General features: G+C 41.1%; 1 protein-coding gene across 1 annotated transcript in view; it reads right to left on the reverse strand.

Moving 5' to 3' along the window:
* The window catches only part of PAPSS1 (3'-phosphoadenosine 5'-phosphosulfate synthase 1), a 132,894-nt gene that overhangs the window by 91,640 nt on the left and 19,509 nt on the right, over window positions 1-21,745 (reverse strand). Inside the window, exons 2-5 of the mRNA XM_073639675.1 lie at window positions 21,117-21,231; window positions 18,034-18,269; window positions 6,770-6,908; window positions 2,577-2,695 (exon numbers count right to left, since the gene is read on the reverse strand). Of these exons, the coding sequence (XP_073495776.1) occupies window positions 2,577-2,695; window positions 6,770-6,908; window positions 18,034-18,269; window positions 21,117-21,231 (609 nt within the window). The remainder of the gene's footprint in view (window positions 1-2,576; window positions 2,696-6,769; window positions 6,909-18,033; window positions 18,270-21,116; window positions 21,232-21,745) is intronic.

A 21,745-nucleotide genomic window follows, 5' to 3' on the forward strand; every position in this document is an offset into this window, starting at 1 on the left:
CAGCACCAGTGCAGACAGCGATGTCTCAGGTGACATTGGCAGCACTCATGTGAGATACCCATCAGTGGCTACTAATGGACCGCTTCGTTCTCACTTCCCTCGGACATCTGGGAATGGAGTGAGCGCTGCAGCCTATTAGTAGCTGCTGTGATGCAGGTGGTCAGCATAAGATTTATTGTATTTTTTAATTATTACTCAGGAAGGGGGAGGGTGGGCAACAGCATCAAAGAAAGGGTTATCCAAGTAGTGGACAATCCATTTAAAATTGTAAAAGACGAGGACAAGGTTTAGCTCTTCTACAGGTTTTGTGCAAAAGGATGCTTTAAATTAAATAGTATTCCAACAATCCAGAAAACTTAATAGTCCTGCACATACTGAAAAGAAACAGCACTATAGCAGTATGAAGCAGGATTCTGAATTCTTACATTTTCAAAATGTAGAAGTCCAAGGAAATGACACATTATTCTGTCACTTAGATGCTAAATTATGTTGTAAACAATGATGCAAATATTTACCAGTAAATTGAAACCTCACTTTTCTATTACTTTCCCATGTAACTAATGCAGCGTGAATATGACATCTAGTGGACATCTTGAGATTTGCACCTACAGATAAAAGCTTAAAAAAAAAAATTGCTTGACATTAGCGTCAGCTTGATCGATTAACCAGATATGAAATGTGTGCTGATATTTTAATTACATTTCTTATAACTAGCTCACATTTCAATGCAAATACTTAAAAAATGTAAATTGGCAGAATTTCTTAGGATAAACATAGCGCATAGTAAACATCTGCAAAATGCCTTCTGGCGTACAATGTGTGGGGTTTTTTTAGTCTTTTTTTTTACGTGCATTCAAAACTTCAAAAGTGTAATAAAAGCCAAATTCGGTCAACATTTACATTTTGTTCTGAAACTTTTGTCTGTGCAGAAAACAACAGCAGTTACTTTACACATGTATCAGGGAAAGGGGCTAAACTGGACTGAATCGGGCTCACATTGCCTTTATTAGCCATCTGCTGATGAGGTGCAAGAAAATTCGACTGACACTTTTATGGTTCATCAATTATTTGCAGCAGAGGAAGCTTTATGGTTCTACATAACAACACTAAAGCTTAGGAACTAAGGTTTGCCAAGTCCCTGTATTGACTACAATATGTGTAAAGACTTGGTTTTACAGATCTTTCCTTCAGGATCAATTGAAATATATCCAATTTCTGACAAAAGCAGGGAACACAAAGTAGAAACGACCACCTTGGACCACTGATACAACACCAGGGGAACGTAGAAAGCACCAGGGGGAATATTTCCCATATGTAAGACATGACTAGGGTAGATTCTTTTCCTTGGAATTTTTTATTATTGTTTCTTCGTAAAACACCACATATGGAAACTTGAGAAACAACCTAACCCTCCATGTCTCCATATGGGGCGTTTTATGTATAGGTGACAATAAAGGATATCAATGAAGAGATGTAGGAGAACTTCTTTTCTGTCTCTCCTTTGACTAGTGGTTAAATAAGACCTCACCCATTAGAGGTGGTAGTGTAGTGTGGTTACATTTTTCAGAGCTTTTTTCCTTCGGTCTGATTCATATAGTATTGAATATTAAAGGGGTACGAGATGTAGTTTTGAATGGAGCCATTCAATTTACCATTTAGTGTACTGGAAAAAAGTAAAAAGAATTCCAAGTGCGGTTAAATTGCAAAAGAAAAAAGAAAAACACACTTGTCAGCATGATTCTTCAGGTCAGCACCATTATAACGATACCAAATAAAAAAAATAAAAAATTCGTAAATATCACTTGTGTCTCCATTTTCCGAGACCTTTAATGTTTTGGCCATTGAAGTTGTGTGAAGGCTTCTTTTTTGTGTGGCGAGTCGACATTTTTATCGATACCATTCTAGGTATACATATGACAATGTGATTGCTTCTTATTGATTTTTTTTTTTTGTAAAGTTGTGGTGACTTAAAGAAAAGCAATTCTGGAGTCTGGATTCATTTTTCCTGTTCCACAGTTTACCTACCTGGTTAGTTCAGTATAACCTATGTTTCAATAATTTAATCCTATGTTCTTTTCAGAATTTTTGGTCCAGTGGGAGGTTCTATCAGTGAAAATCCCAGAAAGGGCAAACATTTAGATTATAAAAGTTGTACAAAATCTTTTGTCATAAACCTATAAATCAATCTGCTCTAAAACATGCTGCCTGCAGATTGGACTGCATTGTCATGGTGTCAAATTCTATTGAAGGCATTAACAGTAGCGAGCAGAGCCTGCTTCTTTTCGCTGATGGTAGGGGTAGATGATGGCTGTATAATACAACCATCATCTGCCAGGAAAGATGCAAACTCGGCTCTTAATAATACTAGCAGATGTCACTAAGGGGTTAAAGGTCGCAGCTGTGACGTCACAGTGCTGCCATGACACTGCAGATGTAAATGGCACAACAGCCAAGCTCACCACCCAGTTATATAAAAAAAAGTGAAAAAGTTTATTCACATGCCTCACACAAAATGCAACGTTTGAACCCATGCAGAGGTCTTTCACAATGTTAATTTCTAAGTCACGTAAATGTACCATTTCTTGCAGCAGCTCGACAACTTGTTGAATGCAGTCATTTACGTCACAAGAATCCGTTTTTAATACCAACTCTGGTGCTTCCGGCTTCTCATACTCAGCATCAATACCTGTAAAACCTAAAATTGAATGTAGAGAAAAACAAATTAAGCATATTTTCCCGAATACAAGAAATGTGTCTACATCTTCTAATCTTAAAGGAGAACTCCCATCAAAATTTTTATCCTCTTAATATATTGCAGTCATCATATTATATAGCACTGTGTACTTACAATTGCTCATTTTGCCTTTCTACCCAGTTACTTCTTATTTATTCTCTTTTCTCTGCTCTATGTAGTAACAGGAAATCTCTTGTCCCTGCAGAAATCATTCCTGTCTTCAACTCCTGACCCAGTTGCTCCCTCCTCATCCTGCCAGGGACTTTTGCAGTGACTTATGACTCATACATGGAAAATTGACCTCCTGTTTTTATATAGAGCTCAGAAGGATTCAGCTAGTCAGTTTTTAATCATGTGATGTCATAGCAGTAATGTAAAACAGAAGAATTAACTGGGTAGAAAGGCAAAATGAGCAATTGTAAGTACATAGAGCCATATAGTATGATGACTACAATATATTAAGAGGATAACAACTTTAATGGGAGTGCTTCTTTAATTCCAGTTTTTAGGCAGCAATGAATTAAAATAAACCTTATACTGCAAAAATAAACAGCTTACAGATTGCTTTCATGAGATGGTGCCAGTGCAACAAGCTGAAAATTAAAAGGGAGACAAACAGTTCTCTAAATACAGCCTGGTGAGTCAGTCTTCTGAAAGTTTTGTACCTTCATCTAGTAGAGGTCAATGCATGATAAAGTGTCAAGGAGTTAAGCATTTTCACTTAGTTGTAATAAAACGTCTGCTTGTGTACAAGTGATTTCTTGCCATATTATATGAAGTCTATAGGGCTGCTGGATATTACACTGTTAATAAGTAACTTATTTTTTTTTTTTAATACTTTTCTCCAGCATGGAAAGTTCTAAAACTTTGCAAATCACTTTAGAGGATTTGTATTCAATCCTATAAAAATGTGCATGCTAGTGGCTTCCAAACCCCTGCCTTTCCCAGTCTAGTTACCTGCCTTGAGATGCATCAATATGAGAACATACTCATTTGGAGTACAGATGCTGACGTTGAAAAGGTCAGCGCCTGTCTCCTCCTGTGAGTGGTCAGTTTATCAGATTCTTATAATATTGGGATGTGAAAATTAAAAATTATTTTTTTTCCACTTGTTTGTTTTTGTCTCATATTTGTCATTTTCACAGGAGGCAACAGGAGAAAATGCACCCTAGAATTTATTGTTCAAATTCTAATGAGTACATTCACGTACCATAGGTGCTCAGAAACTACTATTTGGGCACATGGCAGGGCTCGTAAGGGAAAGAGCGCTTTTTAAGGCTATGTGCCCACGATGCAGAAATGCTGCATATTTTTTCTGCTTCTCCCTGGCAGGAAAAACGCATGGGATAGAAGCGTTTGTCAAGCGTTCTTCACTTGCATTTCTGCATACGGGTTATCAAGCGCTTTTCCAAGCGATTTTAGCATCACTTGGAAAAGTGCTTCACAACTTGTTCACACTATGTAAATCAATGCAAACGGCATGGATTTATAGGAGTGTGACCAAGTTAGTTAAAAAAAAAAAATGAATAAGAATGGTAAAAAAGAAAAAAAAAAAAAAAAAAAAAAAAAGATTATACTCACCTTCCGATGTCCTCCCGGTGTTTTCTCCGCTGCGTCCGGTGTCTTGGGCGGCTCGCGGTGGTGTGAAGGACCTGCGGTGACGTCATTGAGTCATGTGACAGGTCATGTGACTCAATGACGTCATGGCAGGTCCTTCACAACACCGCGACCCATACAGCAGACCAGACGGAGGGGAGAAAACACCGGGAGAACATCGGAAGGCGAGTATAATCTTTATTTTATTATTATTTTAAATTCTTTTTTTAACAGGTTCTATGGTACCCAGGTCTGGAGGAGAGTCTCCTCTCCTCCAGACCTGGGTACCATCCGCACATTGAACGGTGTGATATCCGTTTGTGCAGATGAAGTGATGCGGATGTCACGCGGTCCAATGCAAATCAATGGCGGCGAATACGCTGCGTGTCCGCAAAATTAATGGACATGCTGCGGATTTTTCCGCAATGATAATCCGCAGTGGAAATTTCCGCAGCATGTGCACAGCACATGCGGATTATCATTGGGGACCATAGGGCACATATTACCAAGCGTTGTCGCTGCGGAAATTCCGCGGCAAAAACGCTTAAAAACGCATAGTAGGCACACAGCCTTACTTTTTGGCTGGAATAGATTGCAGATGCTATGTCGCAGAGTCCTAAAGTAGATTTATCAAATAAATAAATAAAATAAATAAAGAAATATAAATATAAATATAAATATATATATATATATATATATATATATATATATATATATATATATATATATATATATATATATATATATATATATATATGTTTTGCTACTTTTTGACACTAAAAAAAAAAATCTTGAGAGCTGTAACCTTTCTATTTTTACAGGTGACAGCTTCATCATTTTTTTTTTGTGGGATCAGTTGAATTTTTGCTTATTAGTACTATTTTAAGATACATTGCATTTTTGATGGCTTTCTACTCCAATTTTTGGGAGGTATAGTGACCAAAAATAATAGAAATTCACAAATAGTTTTTTATCATTCATTCATTTATGTTTATGAAGAGCACCATGCGGTATAAGAGATAAAACTGCATTATTCCTCAGATCAGTATGATTACAACAAGACAATACCATTTCAGGCAGATTCCAAAAATTGAAAATAACGCACAGCAATGTAAAGATTACATTACTTTGTACATGTGCAATCTTTTCACTGCTTCAAGGTTAAGAGACTGTGAAGCGGTTAAAAAATGAAACATGGTCATTATTTGGGCGGTTTCCGCTCACTAGCTATAGCTTAAATTATTGAAAAAAAGGCACCTGCAACATGGCTGCCGCAATATTGATGAAGAATACCACCGGCATCTTAAAGAAGCCGAGGGCACATACCCTTATTAGGTTTTATTTTAAATGTCTTTCTACTTTTGCTCACTAAAACTTTTGTAGAAAAAAATAAAATTGTTTATACATAGCCATATTCTGAAACCTGTAACCTTTATATTTTACCACTGAGAGTTGAGTGAGTGCTTGTTTTTTTCTGCGTGTTCAGTTACATCATTGTTCTTTACATAACATTTAAATTGTGTTTTATTCCACTTTTTATGCACCAGTGTGATGAGAAAACCGCATTTTTTTGTAGGATTTTTTTTTTACAGTTCACTTTAAATACTGTGATTGTAAAATTACTCTGGATCATTCCAGGTGCGACAATACAAAATGTGTAATTTATTTACCTTTTTTTGATGTTAAAAAAATGGGCTTTTAAATGAATAATATTTTTTCCGTAATTTTTTCATGTTTTTACATTTTTATTGTTTGACTTTTTTACTTAGTCCCTTTATGAAGATTTTATTGTGTGATTATAATAACTATAACTAACTATGTTTATATTGCAGGGCACTAGCCCTATCACTTTTACACTGTCAAGGACGGCTGTTAGACCCTGCTTATGGCAGGCAAACCCTGATCGCAAATCACGATCGTGTCACGGTGGAGGGGTCAATGTGGTGACAGCGGGAAAGCCCCCCTCCCACCCGCTCTCTTTCACAACCTTTTAAATAGCGCATTCACAAATGATCGTGTCGTTTAGACACTTAAACTTCCAGCGAGAGAACTGGCACTGGCCCTGGCTGTTACTGCAGAAGCTCAGCTGTCATTTACGGCTAAGCCGAGCTCCCGCGGTGATTGTGCCGAGCACAGCTACCAGAACATCCATTTGGGGGAAGACCTAGGAAGAAAGGGCATACTGGTTTGTCCTAGGTCAGGAAGGGGTTAACCAAAGTAACACATCCATCAAATGGACCAGAAAAAGTTAAACAGAAATTTGGAACAATGTTTGAGTTGATAGATATAAAGGTCATTTCATCTTGGTTTATACAAGAAGTATTTTGTTAAAAAAAAAATGTTTTACTTAATAAATCACAGCGTGATTCTAGAGGAGGTAATGCTATCACATCCTTGCGAAGAAATCTGGAGTTATAACATTTCCAGATGAAGCTGTACCTTTGATTTCCCCAGCTCTTGCCATTTTATATAGGCCTTTGACATCTCGCTGTTCACAAACATACAAAGGGGCATCCACAAACACTTCATAAAACGGCAGACTAGCGGCCTCGTGAATTTGCCGGGCATTGTTACGATCCTGAATAAAGCAAAAACAAGCAAGAGAGTTAATAAGCTATTGGGGGGCTTTATAAATACCAGGCAGACCTTCAAAGTTACAGAAAAAAATAATGAACTCTTTGCTTTGATATCAAACATAGAATAAAATAAAAAACATGTAATGCCTTTAATACAGGGTTGGGCAATTAATTTTCTCACATGAGAGAACGTGACTGCTGTTGTTCAACCAAGAGGCTGAGATTAATTCTGCTCAATATTGATATTAACATATTAATTATAATTATTTATATTTCATGTTCATTTTACTACTTAATATTGAGCAGAAGTAAGTATGCTGAAATCCCCCTATATACCATATGAGCCCGCATAGTCCCTCTATATACCGCATAAGCCCGCAAACAGCCCCAAATATACCGTAAAAGCCCCAACATAGCCTCCTATATCCAGTATGAGCCCTCCATAGCCGCCTACATTCAGTATGAGCCCCCACATGGCCCCCTATATACAGTATGAGTCCCCACATAGCCTCCAATATACAGTATGTCAGAGGCTATGTGGGGGCACAGGCTGTATGAGCCCCCCACATAGCCTCCATATATAGTGCGAGTCCCCCACAAAGCCTCACTATATGCAGCATAAGGCCCCCCATATCCTGTTATACAGCATGTGCCCCACATAGCCTCCTACATTCACTACCAGCCCCCCACATAGCCTCAATATATAGTGTGAGTCCCCCCCATATCCTGTTATACAGCATGTGACCCACATAGCCTCACTATATACAGTAGGAGCACCCCACATAGAGTCCATATTTATTGTGTGAGCCTCTCAAAGCCTCCATATATACAGTGTGAGCCACACGTAGCCTCCTATATACATACAAATATCACATACAAAAAAAAAAACCAACACATTCACCTCGCTCCCTTACCCCCGGCGTTCTGCCCCTGTCTACTTCGCACTGAGTCTCATCAGCAGCAGCACGATTAAATGACGTCATTGCGTCTGCAGTCTCACACGTGGATTGGTGGAAGATTGAGCCGGCGGCCCCGTCCTCCACCAATGTATTCATCGCTGTCTGTATCCTGAGGATGCAGAAGCAGTGACAGCGGGTGGTGAATGGATGGCGGGCAGGGGAGGCATGGTGTGTTTTCAGTCGTTCAACTGTCTCGGTCCGTGGGCCGGACTGGAACAGTCAGAGGGCCGGATGTGGTTCGTGGGCCGCAGTTTGCCCGGGTCTGCTTTAATGTATTTTCTTCTAACAAAAATAAACACTTGTTAAACCAAGAGAACAGAAATAATCAAATTGTTATGATCATCTGTGTTCACAAGTTAGTACTGCATAAAAAACTGATTTTTACTGAATTGACAAGCCCTTTTTTCAGTAAGTGATTAACATAAATTCTAATCTCTGCTCAGTTTCACTGAAAGGTGCATCATGGCGAGGCCAATCATTTATATACACCTTCCCACCTACTTAGTTTCCCTGTATCTCCACCGTTCTCTGACTATGAAACCAGAGCTGTCAATCAAAGAATAGTGGGGGTGGAGATAGAGGGAAAACAAGCAGGTGTGTATTTGTAAGGAGACAGCCAATGTGGAACCAGAACAGCATGGAGGCGTGGGAGAGGGAAGGAGTTTTATCAGGCCTCTGGGGACAGCATTGTCAGAGAAATGAGCTGAGGAGAAAGACCGCACATGTGCAAGTTCTGAGGTGATTCTGACATAGAAGAGAGAAACGGGAGGAGCAACAGCAGCGTCCGAAGCTCCTGTCAGGAAGAAAGGTGCAGCATATCCGCCCAGCCATCGACGGTCAAGCCCAAAAGACCTAAGCGACGCCAGTCAAGGTTCTTCACCCGGGTGACGTCGGTCGACAGAACAGGAACAGGTTGCGGCGGCACGGTTCTCAGACATGTGCACCAGTGACAGGACGCTACAGAAGCTTCGGAGGTGTCAGATCGGAGATTCACGGTCGGGTCGGCAACCATGAAGGGCGCACGAGAAGGGCCGTTACCTCTGACAGGAACATATGGTACCAGGCACGGATAGAGGGAAAGACAGTAGTCAGACAGGGACCAGCAGACGCCAGAGTGGCATCACGAAAGTGGATAGGGAGTTACGGGGGAAAAAGGCAGCGAGTTGTGATAGGAACAGAGTATTGCCAAAGCTTTAAAAGACTGCCCCTTGCCCACTATATAATTTTAAACTACCAGCCCCTGAATTCTAGTGTATTCTGATAACAGAATAAATTACGTGATTTCCTGCTTATTTTACTGTCAAACGTTGTAAAGAAATTGTTACAATATAATACATGTTTTACAATTAATATTAGTTGTTAAATAAAATAAATATACTGTTGTTCTACCTGTGTCTCCGCTGTTGCATACGGTTTACCTGCATTATATATTTAAAATGATTGGCCGTGTCATGGTGCACCGAGCAGCGGTACTTAGTTTGAACAGGCATTGTGCTGACAAAGTCCCTTTAACCCCTTCACCACCCAGCATGTTTTCACCTTCCTGACCAGGCCAAATTTTACAATTCTGACCAGTGTCAATTTATGAGGTAACAACTCTGGAACGCTTCAACACATTCCAACATTCCAGTGATTCTGGGTCTGTTATTTTGTGACACATTGTACTTTATGTTAGTGGTAAATTTAGGCCGATATTTTTTGCGTTTATTTGTGAAAACCAAATCCCATTTGAAGTTACTCTGAGGAGCCTGCGTGACAGAAAATACCCAAAAGTGACACCATTTTAAAAACTGCACCCGTCAATGTACTCAAAACCACATTCAAGGAGTTTATTAACCCTTCAGATGCTTCACAGGAATTAAAGCAACGTAAAAGGAAAAAATGAAAATTTTATTTTTCCCCACCAAAATGTTCCTTTAGCCCCAAATTTTGCATTTTCACAAGGGGAACAGGAGAAACTGGACCATACAATTTGTTGTGCAATTTCTCATGAGTATGCAGATACCCCATATGTGGTGGAAAACTACTGCTTGGGCGCACGGCAGGGCTCAGATGGGAAGGAGTACGTTTGACTTTTGGAGCATAAAATTGGCTGGAGTCGATAGCGAACACCACGTCGTGTTTGCAGAGTCCCTGATGTGCCTAATCAGTGGAAACCCCTCATAGAATTTTATTAAGTTGTGCTATGGGGGAAAAAATAAAAATCACATTTTTCCCACAAAAATGTTGATTTAGCCCCAAATTGTTAATTTTCACAAGGGTAACAGGATAATATGAACCATATAATTTGTTGTGCAATTTCTCCTAAGTATACAGATACCCCATATGTGGGGGAAAACTACTGTTTGGGCAGATTTGGCAAGAATAGACTGCAGGCGCCATGTTGCATTTGAAGAGCCGCTTTGGCGCCAAAATGGCAGGTACCACCCACGTGACCACATTTGCACATTTCAGGAAGTATACCTCTTAAGGAATTTATCTAGGGATGTAGTGAGCATTTTAGACATTTAAACCCACAGATGATTCAAAGAATTGTGTAACACTGGGCTGTGGAAATGAAAAATTTAATTTTTTTCCACTAAAACGTTGTTTTAGCCACGAGTTTTTAATTTTTCAAAAGGGCTATTAGGAGGAAATGGACCACAATTTGTTACACAATTTCTCCTGATTATGCCAATATCCTATATATTTTACTGGAATGGTTTGCGGGTGTCATGTCATATTGGCAGAGACCCTGAGGTGCCAGAACAGCAGAATCCTCTATATGTGACCCCATTATACAAACTGTATGCCTCAATGAATACATCTAGTGATGCAGTGAAGATATTGACACCACAGGTGTATCACAGAATTTTATACCACTCTGTAGTGAAGAACTAATAATTACATTTTTAAATCACTAAAATACTGTTTTAGCCCCTTTTTTTATTTTCACAGGGGGAAATGGGTAAAAAAGACCCATAATGTGTTAAACTCTTTCTTCTGAATATGACAATACCCCATAAAAGGCGGTACAGTACTGTTTGGCAACACAGCAGGGCTCGGGAGGGAAGGAGCGTTGTTTGACGTTTGCATAGCAGATCTTTCTAGAATATTTTGTGGACTCCCTTTGCAGAGCCCCTGGTGTGCCTAAACAGTTGAAACCCCCCTCAAATTACCCCTTAGTGGAATTTACACCCCGCTGGGAATTTATTTATTGGTATAGTGAAGATTTTTAGCTATGGTTGTTTCCAGAAACAAACACGCAGTTTAAGTTGCAGAGTGAAAATTGCAAATATGCCACTATCCCAATACATTGTGCCCAGCTTGTGCTCCACGCACCCATAAATTAAGTGGGCTCTCCTCACTACGTTAATGTCAAACATGTGAGTACTAACTGCGGTTTAGGCACACTGTGGGGCTCAGAAGGGAGAGGTCATTTGGATTTAGGAGCGCAGATATCGGTAGATTTCTTTAGATGGGAGCCATGTAGCTTTTCCAGAGCCCTTGTGCTACCAGTAACTTGGACACCCCCTGTATTTCTGTTAACAGGTGAGGGATTTGAGTGGGAACTTGCTTTTTGTGGGTTGAATTGAAGCTTTTATTGGTGGCATTTTTTGGGTAGAAAACAATTTGGAACACATTTATCCTGCGCTCTACGCTGAGTACTTTGGCCTCTGGTTAGCGGTGTCTGGCTTTTCAGAGGTGGAGAAAACTGTGGCCGACTGCGCTTTTGTGCAGGCCGGAAAAGATGGACACCGCCGCACCTTAGCAGCGTCCAAAGTGTCCACTGCCTCATTATAGGTAATGTTCCGCCGGGGGTTCTGTCAATCACATATTTCAGAGATTTACAGGGAAACCCCGATGTAAGCGCTCAGAGTAGAGTGCAGGATAAATGCGAGTCAAGCCGAAGCAAATAAAGAATTGGTTTCATTTATTTTTTACGGTGTTCGTGTGGATAAGCGATTACAGTGATACCTGATTTGTATCGTTTTTTTTTTTATGTTTGGGTGCTGTCACACACTAAAAAATGCTCTTTATTGCCATATTTTGAGAGCTATTATTTTTCCATATTTCTGCCGACAGAGTCATGTTTTTTGCGGGACTAAGCGGACGTTTTTATTGGTACCATTTTCGGGCACATGACATTTTTTGATCACTTTCTATTCCGATTTTTGGGAGGCAGAATGAACAAAAACCAACAATTCAGGAATTGTTTATTGTTTTGTTTTATAATGCTGTTCCGCGTGTGGTAAAATGGATAAGGCAGCTTTATTCATCGGGTCAGTACGAGTACCACCTTTGTATTGTTTGTTTTAGGTTTTGCACAATAAAAACTATTTTACGGAAAAAAATTGTTTTTGCATCTGTATTCTGAGAGGTATAGCTTTTTTACTTCTCCGCTGACGGAGCTGTATACTGGCTTGTTTTTTGCGGGACAAGATGACATTTTCAGAGGTACCATTTTTTTTACATTTGTCTATTTGATCACGTTTTATTTCACTTTTTGTTCGATGGTTTAATGAAAAAGCATAGTTTTTTGCCACAATTTTTTTTTACGGTGTTCACTGAATGGGTTAAATAGCGTGACAGTTTTTATAGATCGGGTCGTTCCGGATGCGGCAATAACAAATGTGTGTCCTTTTTTTGTTTATTTTTGTTTTTACATAAATATATGTATACATATAATATTTTTTATTTATTTTGTTTTAAATATTTTAAGTGTCTTTTTAAACTTTTTTTTACTTAGTTCCTCTATGGGAGCCACTGACAGAACGCCTTTTAGACCATGCTCTCAGCATGATCTAACACGCACGCCATAGCTGGCTTACCCGGAGGTCACCATGTCACCTTGGGTTGCAATGGCAATGAGGGGCAGCCCGCGATGATGTCGTGGGGGTGCCGATCATGAGAGAGAGGGAGCCCCCTCCCTATCCCAGCCTCCTAAATGCTGTGATCACTATTGATCATGGCATTTCGGGGGTTAAAGAGCCTGGGGTGGTGAAGGCACCGCCACGGGCCATGACTCGACTATCACTTAAGTCAAGCTCCCGGTGGCGATCACCATGACGTACCAATACGCCAAAGGTCGTAAAGGGGTTTAAAGGTGTTGTCCCGTGATTGATTTTTTGGAGAGAACCCATTTCCTGACACCCAGCTTCTTGACTGCTAGGGGGAAGTGTGCTGCTGATAGAGGACTAGCATTCTGGGCCAGCCTCATTGTTGCACCACTGGACCACACTGCGCACTCACCATCTTTACAAGAAGAGGCAGATTTTCCTTTACAGTATCCAAGGAGTGCTGTGGCACTAAAGCGGTCTGGATCCAGCGATTTGGCAGAGGCAGCGATTACATTACAAAATTTACATATATCTATACACACATATTGTATATATATATATATATATATATATATATATATATATATATATATATATATATATATATATATATATATATATATATATATATATATATATATACATACACACACACATATAGCAGGTAAAATAGAAAATTAGCGACATGTTCAATACCTAAGTAAATGTATTTCTAAAGGTGCTACGGACATGAAAGAATTTGAGAATAACTGTTCTCAATGTTAGAAAACCCCCTTTTACTATATGCAAAGAGTTAACAAAGGATGGGTCCACGTTTATCATGTCTAGATCTGGAGGACCTGTTCTGCATTATGCCTCAGTCAGACATCAGTGTCTTTCACATACGTAAAAAAAAATGAAAACTTACAAGAGTGTCATCAGTGTTTAGTTAGTTTTTTCACATATGGATAAATACCGTATATTCCGGCGTATAAGACGACTTTTGAAGACTGAAAAATCTTCTGTCTAGTCTGGGGTCGTCTTATACGCCGGTAATGCTTTTGAACTTTCAGAAATTGACATGCGGGGATACTCTGGGGGTGTTAATAAGCTGCCGTGGCCGTATCCCTGCCATGTCGGAGTTAATATAAGGTGGAGGGAGTTAAAATACGGCGGCGGTAGGTCCAGACAGTCAGCGCTTCTGTGCTGAAACGGACACATCGCTGCGTATTCCCAGCTCCGGACACAGCGCAGGGCTTCTGTGCCAACAGCTTTCACTTGTCACAGAAGCGGTGCGCTGTGTCCGGAGCAGGGAAGTTCGCATCGCTTCTGTGACAATATATGAAAAGCCGGCAATTCAGCAGCGGCATAAGCCGGCACCCGACAATTTAGAATAGAAAGAATAGAGCATCACACATAGATTAGATAGATAGAAACATGTCAGTCACATATATATGAAGTACAGTGACAGTGCTGGTTACTGTACTTGTCATCTAGTGTTAAAATAACGGATTTATTAAAAAAAAAATTGGCGTGGGGTTCCCCTTAATTTTAGTCTCTAGCGAAGGTTAAGCAGACGGCTGGGGCAAATGTTTGAAGCCTGGGAAGGGGGTAATACCCATGGAGGTTCCCAGGCTACTAATATCAGCCCCCAGCTGAACACCTAGCCTTTACTAGCTATTAAAATGGGGGACCCCCCCAAAAAAATGACGTGGGGTCCCCCCTATTTTAATAGCTAGCAAAGGCTAGGCAGACAGCTGGGGGCTGATATTAATAGCCCAGGAAGGGAGCCATGAATATTGGCCCCCTCCCAGACTAGAAACACCAGCCCTCAGCCGCCCCAGAAATGGCGCATCCATAGGATGCGCCAAATCTGGCACTTAGCCTCGCTCTTCCCACTGCCCTGTAGCGGTGGCAGTGGGGTAATAGGGCTGGGGTTGATGTCAGCTTATAATGCCAGCTGACATCAAGCCCAGGTTAGTAATGGAGAGGGGTCTATAAGACACCCCCATTACTAACCCCATAGTCAAAGTTAAAAAAAACACAAACACCCAGAATAAAGTCCTTTAATTGAAATAAAGACACAAATCTTTATTGTTCTAAATTAAACCATACTTACCATCACACCCATTCCAGCTGAAGCCAACGATCTCCTGCAATAAAAGAAAAATAATAAAGCAACCTCATCCTTACCTTTCCATGGTTCCCAGGACAGCTCCAGCTCTGCTACATCGAGATGACAGGCTGGACCGCAGCAGAACGCTGCCATCCAGCAGACACTGAGAAGCGCAGGCATGCTTGTGCTCCTCAGTGTCTGACTGACGGCATCCAGATGAGCCGACAATGAACTCAGCTCACCTCCTGGACGTCCGTCACTGACAGCGTGGGAAACTTCTACTGCGCATGCGGGGAGCAGGAGAATTTTCCCACGCTGTCAGTGACGTGCATGAGGTGAGCCGAGTTCATTGGACATGATCTCGGCTCATCTGGATGCCGTCACAGTCAGACACTGAGGAGCACAAGCATGCCTGCGCTTCTCAGTGTCTGCCGCATGGCAAGCTGAACGGCAGCGTTCTGCTGCGGTGCAGCCTGTCATGTGAATGTAGCAGAGCTGGACCGGTCCTGGGAACCATGGAGAGGTAAGGATGATGTTGCTTTATTATTTTACTTTTATTGCAGGAGATCGTTGGCTTCAGCTGGAATGGGCGTGACTGTAAGTATGGTTTAATTTAGAACAATAAAGAATTGTGTCTTTATTTCAATTAAAGGACTTTTTTCTGGGTGTTGTGTTTTTTTTAATTACTTTACTAGAAATTCATGGTGGTCATGTCTAATATTGGCGTGACCCCATGAATTTCGGGCTTAGGGCCAGCTGATAATGCCAAGCTGGCCCTAACCCCTTTATTACCCAGTGAGCCACCGCACCAGGGCCCTGGATGAGTTGGGTACAGCGCCAGAAGATGGCGCTTCTATGAACGCGCCATTTTCCGGGGTGGCTGCGGACTGCAATTTGCAGCGGGGGGGGCCCAGAAAGCTTGGGCCTCCCTGCGCTGCAGATTCCAGCCCCCAGCTGCCTAGTTGTACCTGGCTGGACACAAAAATAGGGCGAAGCCCCACGTATTTTTTTTTTTTAATTATTTCATGAAATAATTTTAAAAAAAAAGGGCTTCCCTATATTGTTGTGTCCGGCCAGGTACAAATAGGCAGCTGGTGGTTGGGGGCAGCCCGTTCCTGCCTGCTGTACCTGGCTGGACACAAAAATATGGCGAAGCCCCACGTCAACATTTTTGGGAAAAATTAATTACAACATTAATAATTTAGGGACTGCATCTTTATTAACCCCTCAATTGTCATTTAGTGTTAAAATAAAGGATTTTTTAAAAAGAAAATTGGCGTGGGATCCACCATCATTATAGTCTCTAGCGGAGGTTAAGCAGACGGCTGGGGCAGATGTTTGAAGCCTGGGAAGGGGGTAATACCCACGGAGCTTCCCAGGCTACTAATATCAGCCCCCAGCTGAATACCTAGCCTTTACTAGCTATTAGAATGGGGGACCCCCCCAAAAAATGACGTGTGGTCCCCCCTATTTTAATATGTTTATGAGTGACAGTTTTCCTGCTATATACCTGCATGTCATAAGAATTTAAATTAAAAAAGGACCATGTTAAATTCAAATCTGTTTTTTTTTAATTTTTACCGGTGTTTGGTATGCGTTGGAAAAGGGGTAGTCTTATACGGTGAATATATCCTAAACTCTATATTTTAACAGGAAAGTAAGGGGGTCGTCTTATACACCAGGTCGTCTTATACGCCGGAATATACGGTAGATAAAATTACAAAGCTTCTCCTATCCATTACTATGTTAATCACTAACAGCACATGGATTGCACACGGATGCAATCTGTGTGCTGTCCGTGTTTTCACAGACCCATTGACTTGTCTTGGTACTTTTCATCAGTGCTGCAAGAAAAAAAATAGACATATAAATAGCAGCATAGATTAGAATGGGTGCGTGATTTATCTGTGAAAAATACATGTAACATGGACATCTGAATGAGACCCTACACCGACAACCTATTGCTAGTACTTGGCTGATTAGTGGACTGAGCTGAAGATTGGAGAAACTTATTTATAATCACTTTATTAGAAGAGCTTCATATACATGTTAGGTCCCGGTCCTTTGATGTTTTTTATTTTTGTTTGGTGTATACTAGTATTAGTATATCTGTTTGTGTTATTAGGCTGCGTGCCCACCTCACGTTTCTCAAGCGTTTTTGCAGTGGAATTTCCGCAGCGAAAACACTTAAAAAACGCTTGGTAATATGTGCCCAATGGTCCCCAATAGTGTTGAGCGAGTATGTTCTGTCCGAGTATGCTCGGGCCGAGCTCCGAATATTTACAGCTGCTCGGTGATATGGTTGAATCGCTCCGGTGTGCATGATTTGCAACTGTTTTACAGTTTTATTACATGTGAGGAATGTGTAAGAAATAGACATTCCTTACATGTAATAAAACTGTCAAACAGTTGCAAATCATGCACAAGGGAGCGATTCAACCATATCACCGAGCAGCTGAAAATACTCGGAGCTCGGCCCGAGCATACTCAGCGAAAGGGTTAATAGAACATACTCGCTCAACACTAGTCCCCAATGATAATCCACAAGTGCTGTGCACATGCTGCAGAAATTTCCACTGCGGATTATCATTGCGGAAAAATCCTCAGCATGTCCATTAATTTTGCGGACACGCAGCGTAATTGCCGCCATTGACTTGCATTGAACCGCATGATATCCGTATGAATGCATTTGCACAAGCGGATATCATACGGTTCAATGTGCGGATGGTACCCGGGTACCATAGTACCTGTTAAAAAAAAAGAATTTAAAATAAAAAATAAAGATTATGCTTACCTTCCGATGTCCCCCGGTCTCCTCAGCGATGCGTCTGGTCTGTTGTATGGCTCGCGGTGGTGTGAAAGGACCTGCCATGACGTCATTTAGTCATGTGACAGGTCACGCGACCGCCGACGTTTCCAAGTGATGCTAAAATCGCTTGGAAAAGCGCTTGATAACACGCATGCAGAAATGCATGCAAAAATGCTTGATAAACGCTTCTACCTGGCAGGAAAAACGCATGTAAAATCCGCATGCGTTTTTCCTGCCAGGGAGAAGCGGAAAAAATATGCAGCATTTCTGCATCGTGGGCACTTAGCCTTACTATGCAGATAAAAAGTAATAAAGGCCCAAATAGGCCGAAAATAAATCTTTTTGCGACTGAGAAATAAACTAACAAGTTTAACATTATTCTCTTTTGTGTGCCGAAGATTTTTTTTCCATGAGGTCCCAGTCCTAAATCTGGGAAAGATTTACCTTGGCATATGGAGATATGAAACTAGTAATGCACACAAGACCAGCATCAGCAAACAGCTTGGCAACCTCAGCAATGCGGCGGATATTTTCTTCTCTGTCTTCCTGCGTGAAACCAAGATTTTTGCTCAGCCCGTGACGTATGTTGTCCCCATCTAAAGTATAGCAAGGAATGCCATGACACACCAAATACTCCTCCAGCGCCATGCTGACTGTGGTCTTTCCAGCACCAGAAAGGCCTGGGAACAAAATACAAGAATAGGAAGGCTGATTAAAATACAAAATGCTGGGGATATTACTATTACCTATTTTCTGACAAATTATATCAAATTCAATGGTGTATAGTGCAAAGCAAAATGGTGATAATAGTAAAACTGACGGCAAGATTAACTATTTTACAGTACATTTTTTTACATACAATCCAAAGACAACTGTAGGCAGCCCCTTAGTGTTACTCGCTGTATTATTACAGATAACTATATATAGTTAAGTGCCCACGTAGCGTTTTTCAAGCGTATATGCTGCGGCATTTCCGCAGCATAAATGCTTGTTAAACGCTAGGTAATCCGCACCCCATGGCCCCCAAGGGGATTCCGCAAGTTCTATGCCCATGCTGCGGATTTTTCCACAGCGTTTATGCTGCGTTCAAAAATCCGCAACATGTCCATTAATTTGGCGGAAGCGCGGCGTAATCGCCGCCATTGACTTGCATTGAGACGCACATAATCCGTGTCAGTACATTTGTACTCACGGATTATATGCGTTTCAATGTGCGGATGGTACCCAGTTCTGGAGGAGAGAAGACTCTCCTCCAGACCTGGGTACCATTGTACCTGTTAAAAAAAGAATAAAATAAAAAATAAAGTTTATATTCACCTTCCGACGGCCCCCGGTCTCCTTCCCTTTGCTTGCGGGCAGGACTGCAGGACCTTCGGTGACGTCACAGTCATGTGACCGCAGGCCCTTCAGTGCAGTGTCCCGCGATCAGCTGGCAGACAGGAGCGAGCGCAGCTACACACCCCGGGCCATCGGAGGGTAAGTATAGGTTTATTTTTTTTATTTTTAAACATTCTTACGGTCACACTATATAAATCCATGCTGGTTGCATGGATTTATATAGTGTGACCTAGTTGTCAAGCACTTTCCAAGTGATGCTAAAATCGCCTGGAAAGCGCTTGTCAATCCGCATGCAGAAACGCATGTGAATAACGCTTCATATCCGCATGTCCCTGGCAGGAAAAACGCATGCACAATCTGCATGCGTTTTTCCTGCCAGGGAGATGCAGAAATGATGGAGAAATTTTCTGCTTCATTTCTGCATCGTGGGCACATAGCCATACACTTAGCGCACAAGGACACAGCTGACAGCACAACCTCACACCCCCTTAGGCTGTGTTCACACGTTGCGTTTTTGCTGGGGGGGGGGATTTCCTGCGGTTTTTATGCAAATTCTAAGCTGTGTTTTACAGTATCAGCAAAGGCTATGAGACTTCAGATATCTCCTGCACACACGTTTTTTTTCCTGATTGACTTGGAAAACTGCTGCATTTTTGCAAAATGCAGCATGTCACTTCTTTCAGCGTTTTTTCACCCATAGGCTATGTGCACACGATGCAGAAATGCTCCGGATTTTTTCCTGAGCGTTTCTGCATCTCCCTGGCAGAAAAAAACGCATGCGGATTGTACAGGCGTTTTTCCTGCCAGGGATATGCGGAAGTGAAGTGTTCTTCACATGCATTTCCGCATGCGGGTTGTCAAGCGCTTTCCAAGCGATTTTAGCATCACTTGGAAAGTGCTTTTCAACTTGGTCACACTATATAAATCCATGCAAACAGCATGGATTTATATAGTGTGACCCGAGAGAATGTCAAAAAATAAATATATACTTACCCTCTGATGGTCCCCGGTGTCTTGCTTCGCTCGGTCCCGGCTGCCGGCAGTGGTAGAGTGAAGGACCTGCCGACGTCAGCGTCGCGTGACCCGTCACATGACTCTGACGTCAGCGCAGGTCCTTCATTCCATCGCGAAGTGTCGGGAAGCAAGGAGGAGCGCACAGCGGGCCGCCAGAAGGTAAGTATACATTTATTTTTTATTTTATTATTTTTTTTACAGCTTTTTTAATGGTACCTGGGTGTGGATGAGACTCTCCTCTCCTCCACACCCGGGTACCATCCGCACATTAGAACGCGCCAATTACGCAAGTACAGATGCAGTCTTGCGGAATTGGCGCGTTCTAATGCAAGTCAATGGTGGCGAAAACGCAGCACTTCCGCTAAATAATTGGTAGTGCTGCGTTTTTTTCCGCAATGATAATCCGCAGCGGAAATGTCCGCAGCATGTGTACAGCACATGCGGATTATCATTGGGGGACATGGTAGGCCTTCTACCATGCGTTTTTTAATTGCGGCAAAAACGCTGCAAAAACGCTTAAAAAACACATCATGGGCACACAGCCATAGAAAGCAATGGCTCAGTGTAAAAAGCAGCAACAAACGCAGGTATCAGGTTTTGCTGCATTTTTGGTGCAAAAACCTGAGGAAGTTGAATGATGTTTTTTTTTTTGCACTAAACTTTATCAGCATGCACAAGAAACAAATGTACCTTAGAAAAATGCAGCAAAACCTGTAAGCAGCATCTTTACTGCCAAGAGAGCAGGTTTTGCCTGCGGGAAAAACGCAACAAAAACGCAACGTGTGAACATAGCCTTAGGCTTTAGTGCTTGAGCTTATGCAGTAGAATTTCTTGCAATATTAAACACAATGAAGACAGGAAAGTATTGGAAACAGACTGTGGGAAGTTATAGGAAAGGTGAAAATTTCACTGAGGTGCATTGCAAGGCTTGAAAGTCTGCTCACCTTGACATGTCACTCTTTGCAAGGAGAAACGTTATACCTTGGATCCCTAGCAAATGCTATAGAAATTCCTAAATTATTGCTACATATAGCCAATGCTATTTGACCCCTAATTTCAACTAGCACCATAGCAGATTTTTTTTTACAATAATCAATCATAAACATATGTTGTCGTCCATATAGATGTTACAGTTACTGCCCATATTTATAGCTTATAACCAATTATTAGTGTACCGGTTAGCCACACTGTGCAACCCCGAAATCCACTTCTTGTTCCAAGAACTTGCCCTCTCTTGTTCCTGCTGACATGGTGAGCTTGGTAGGTAACATTGGTTGCCCGCTGCATTCCCTATAGGAGGGGAAAAAAAAATGTTTCAGAAAGGATACCCTCTATGTATACTGTACATAATATGGTACATGGAAAAGTGAAGATTCAAAGCAAACTATTCTAAAAACAAGATGTAAAGAAAAGATATAAATCAAATTTAAAAATATTAAACCAGGGGTATTTTACAAACTTTCCTCTACTTTTACAGAACACTACTAATGTAATACTATTCACATTTGAAACAAAGAAAAATTTTTTTGAGAAGAAAAACATAAAATTTTTGAAAAAATTCCATCTTTGAACAAAAATAAAAAGGCTAACAAAACTATCATGTAATGATTTATCTATACAAGACGGCACTGGACAACTCAATACTGGATGAAGAGATTAACATTTCCTTTTTGTCAGAAGCAATGTTCTAGGTATAGAGGGAAACAAAACCCACCATTTTCCAAAGAGCCAACCATACAATGTATTTAGGGGGTGTCGGACTGGTCTGAAGGAATAGGTCAGAAAAAAAAAAAAGGATTGGACA

This window comes from Phyllobates terribilis, unplaced genomic scaffold (genome assembly GCF_046119375.1).
Source record: "Phyllobates terribilis strain yellow unplaced genomic scaffold, ASM4611937v1 Scaffold_1__5_contigs__length_1240528914, whole genome shotgun sequence".
NCBI lineage: Eukaryota > Metazoa > Chordata > Amphibia > Anura > Dendrobatidae > Phyllobates > Phyllobates terribilis.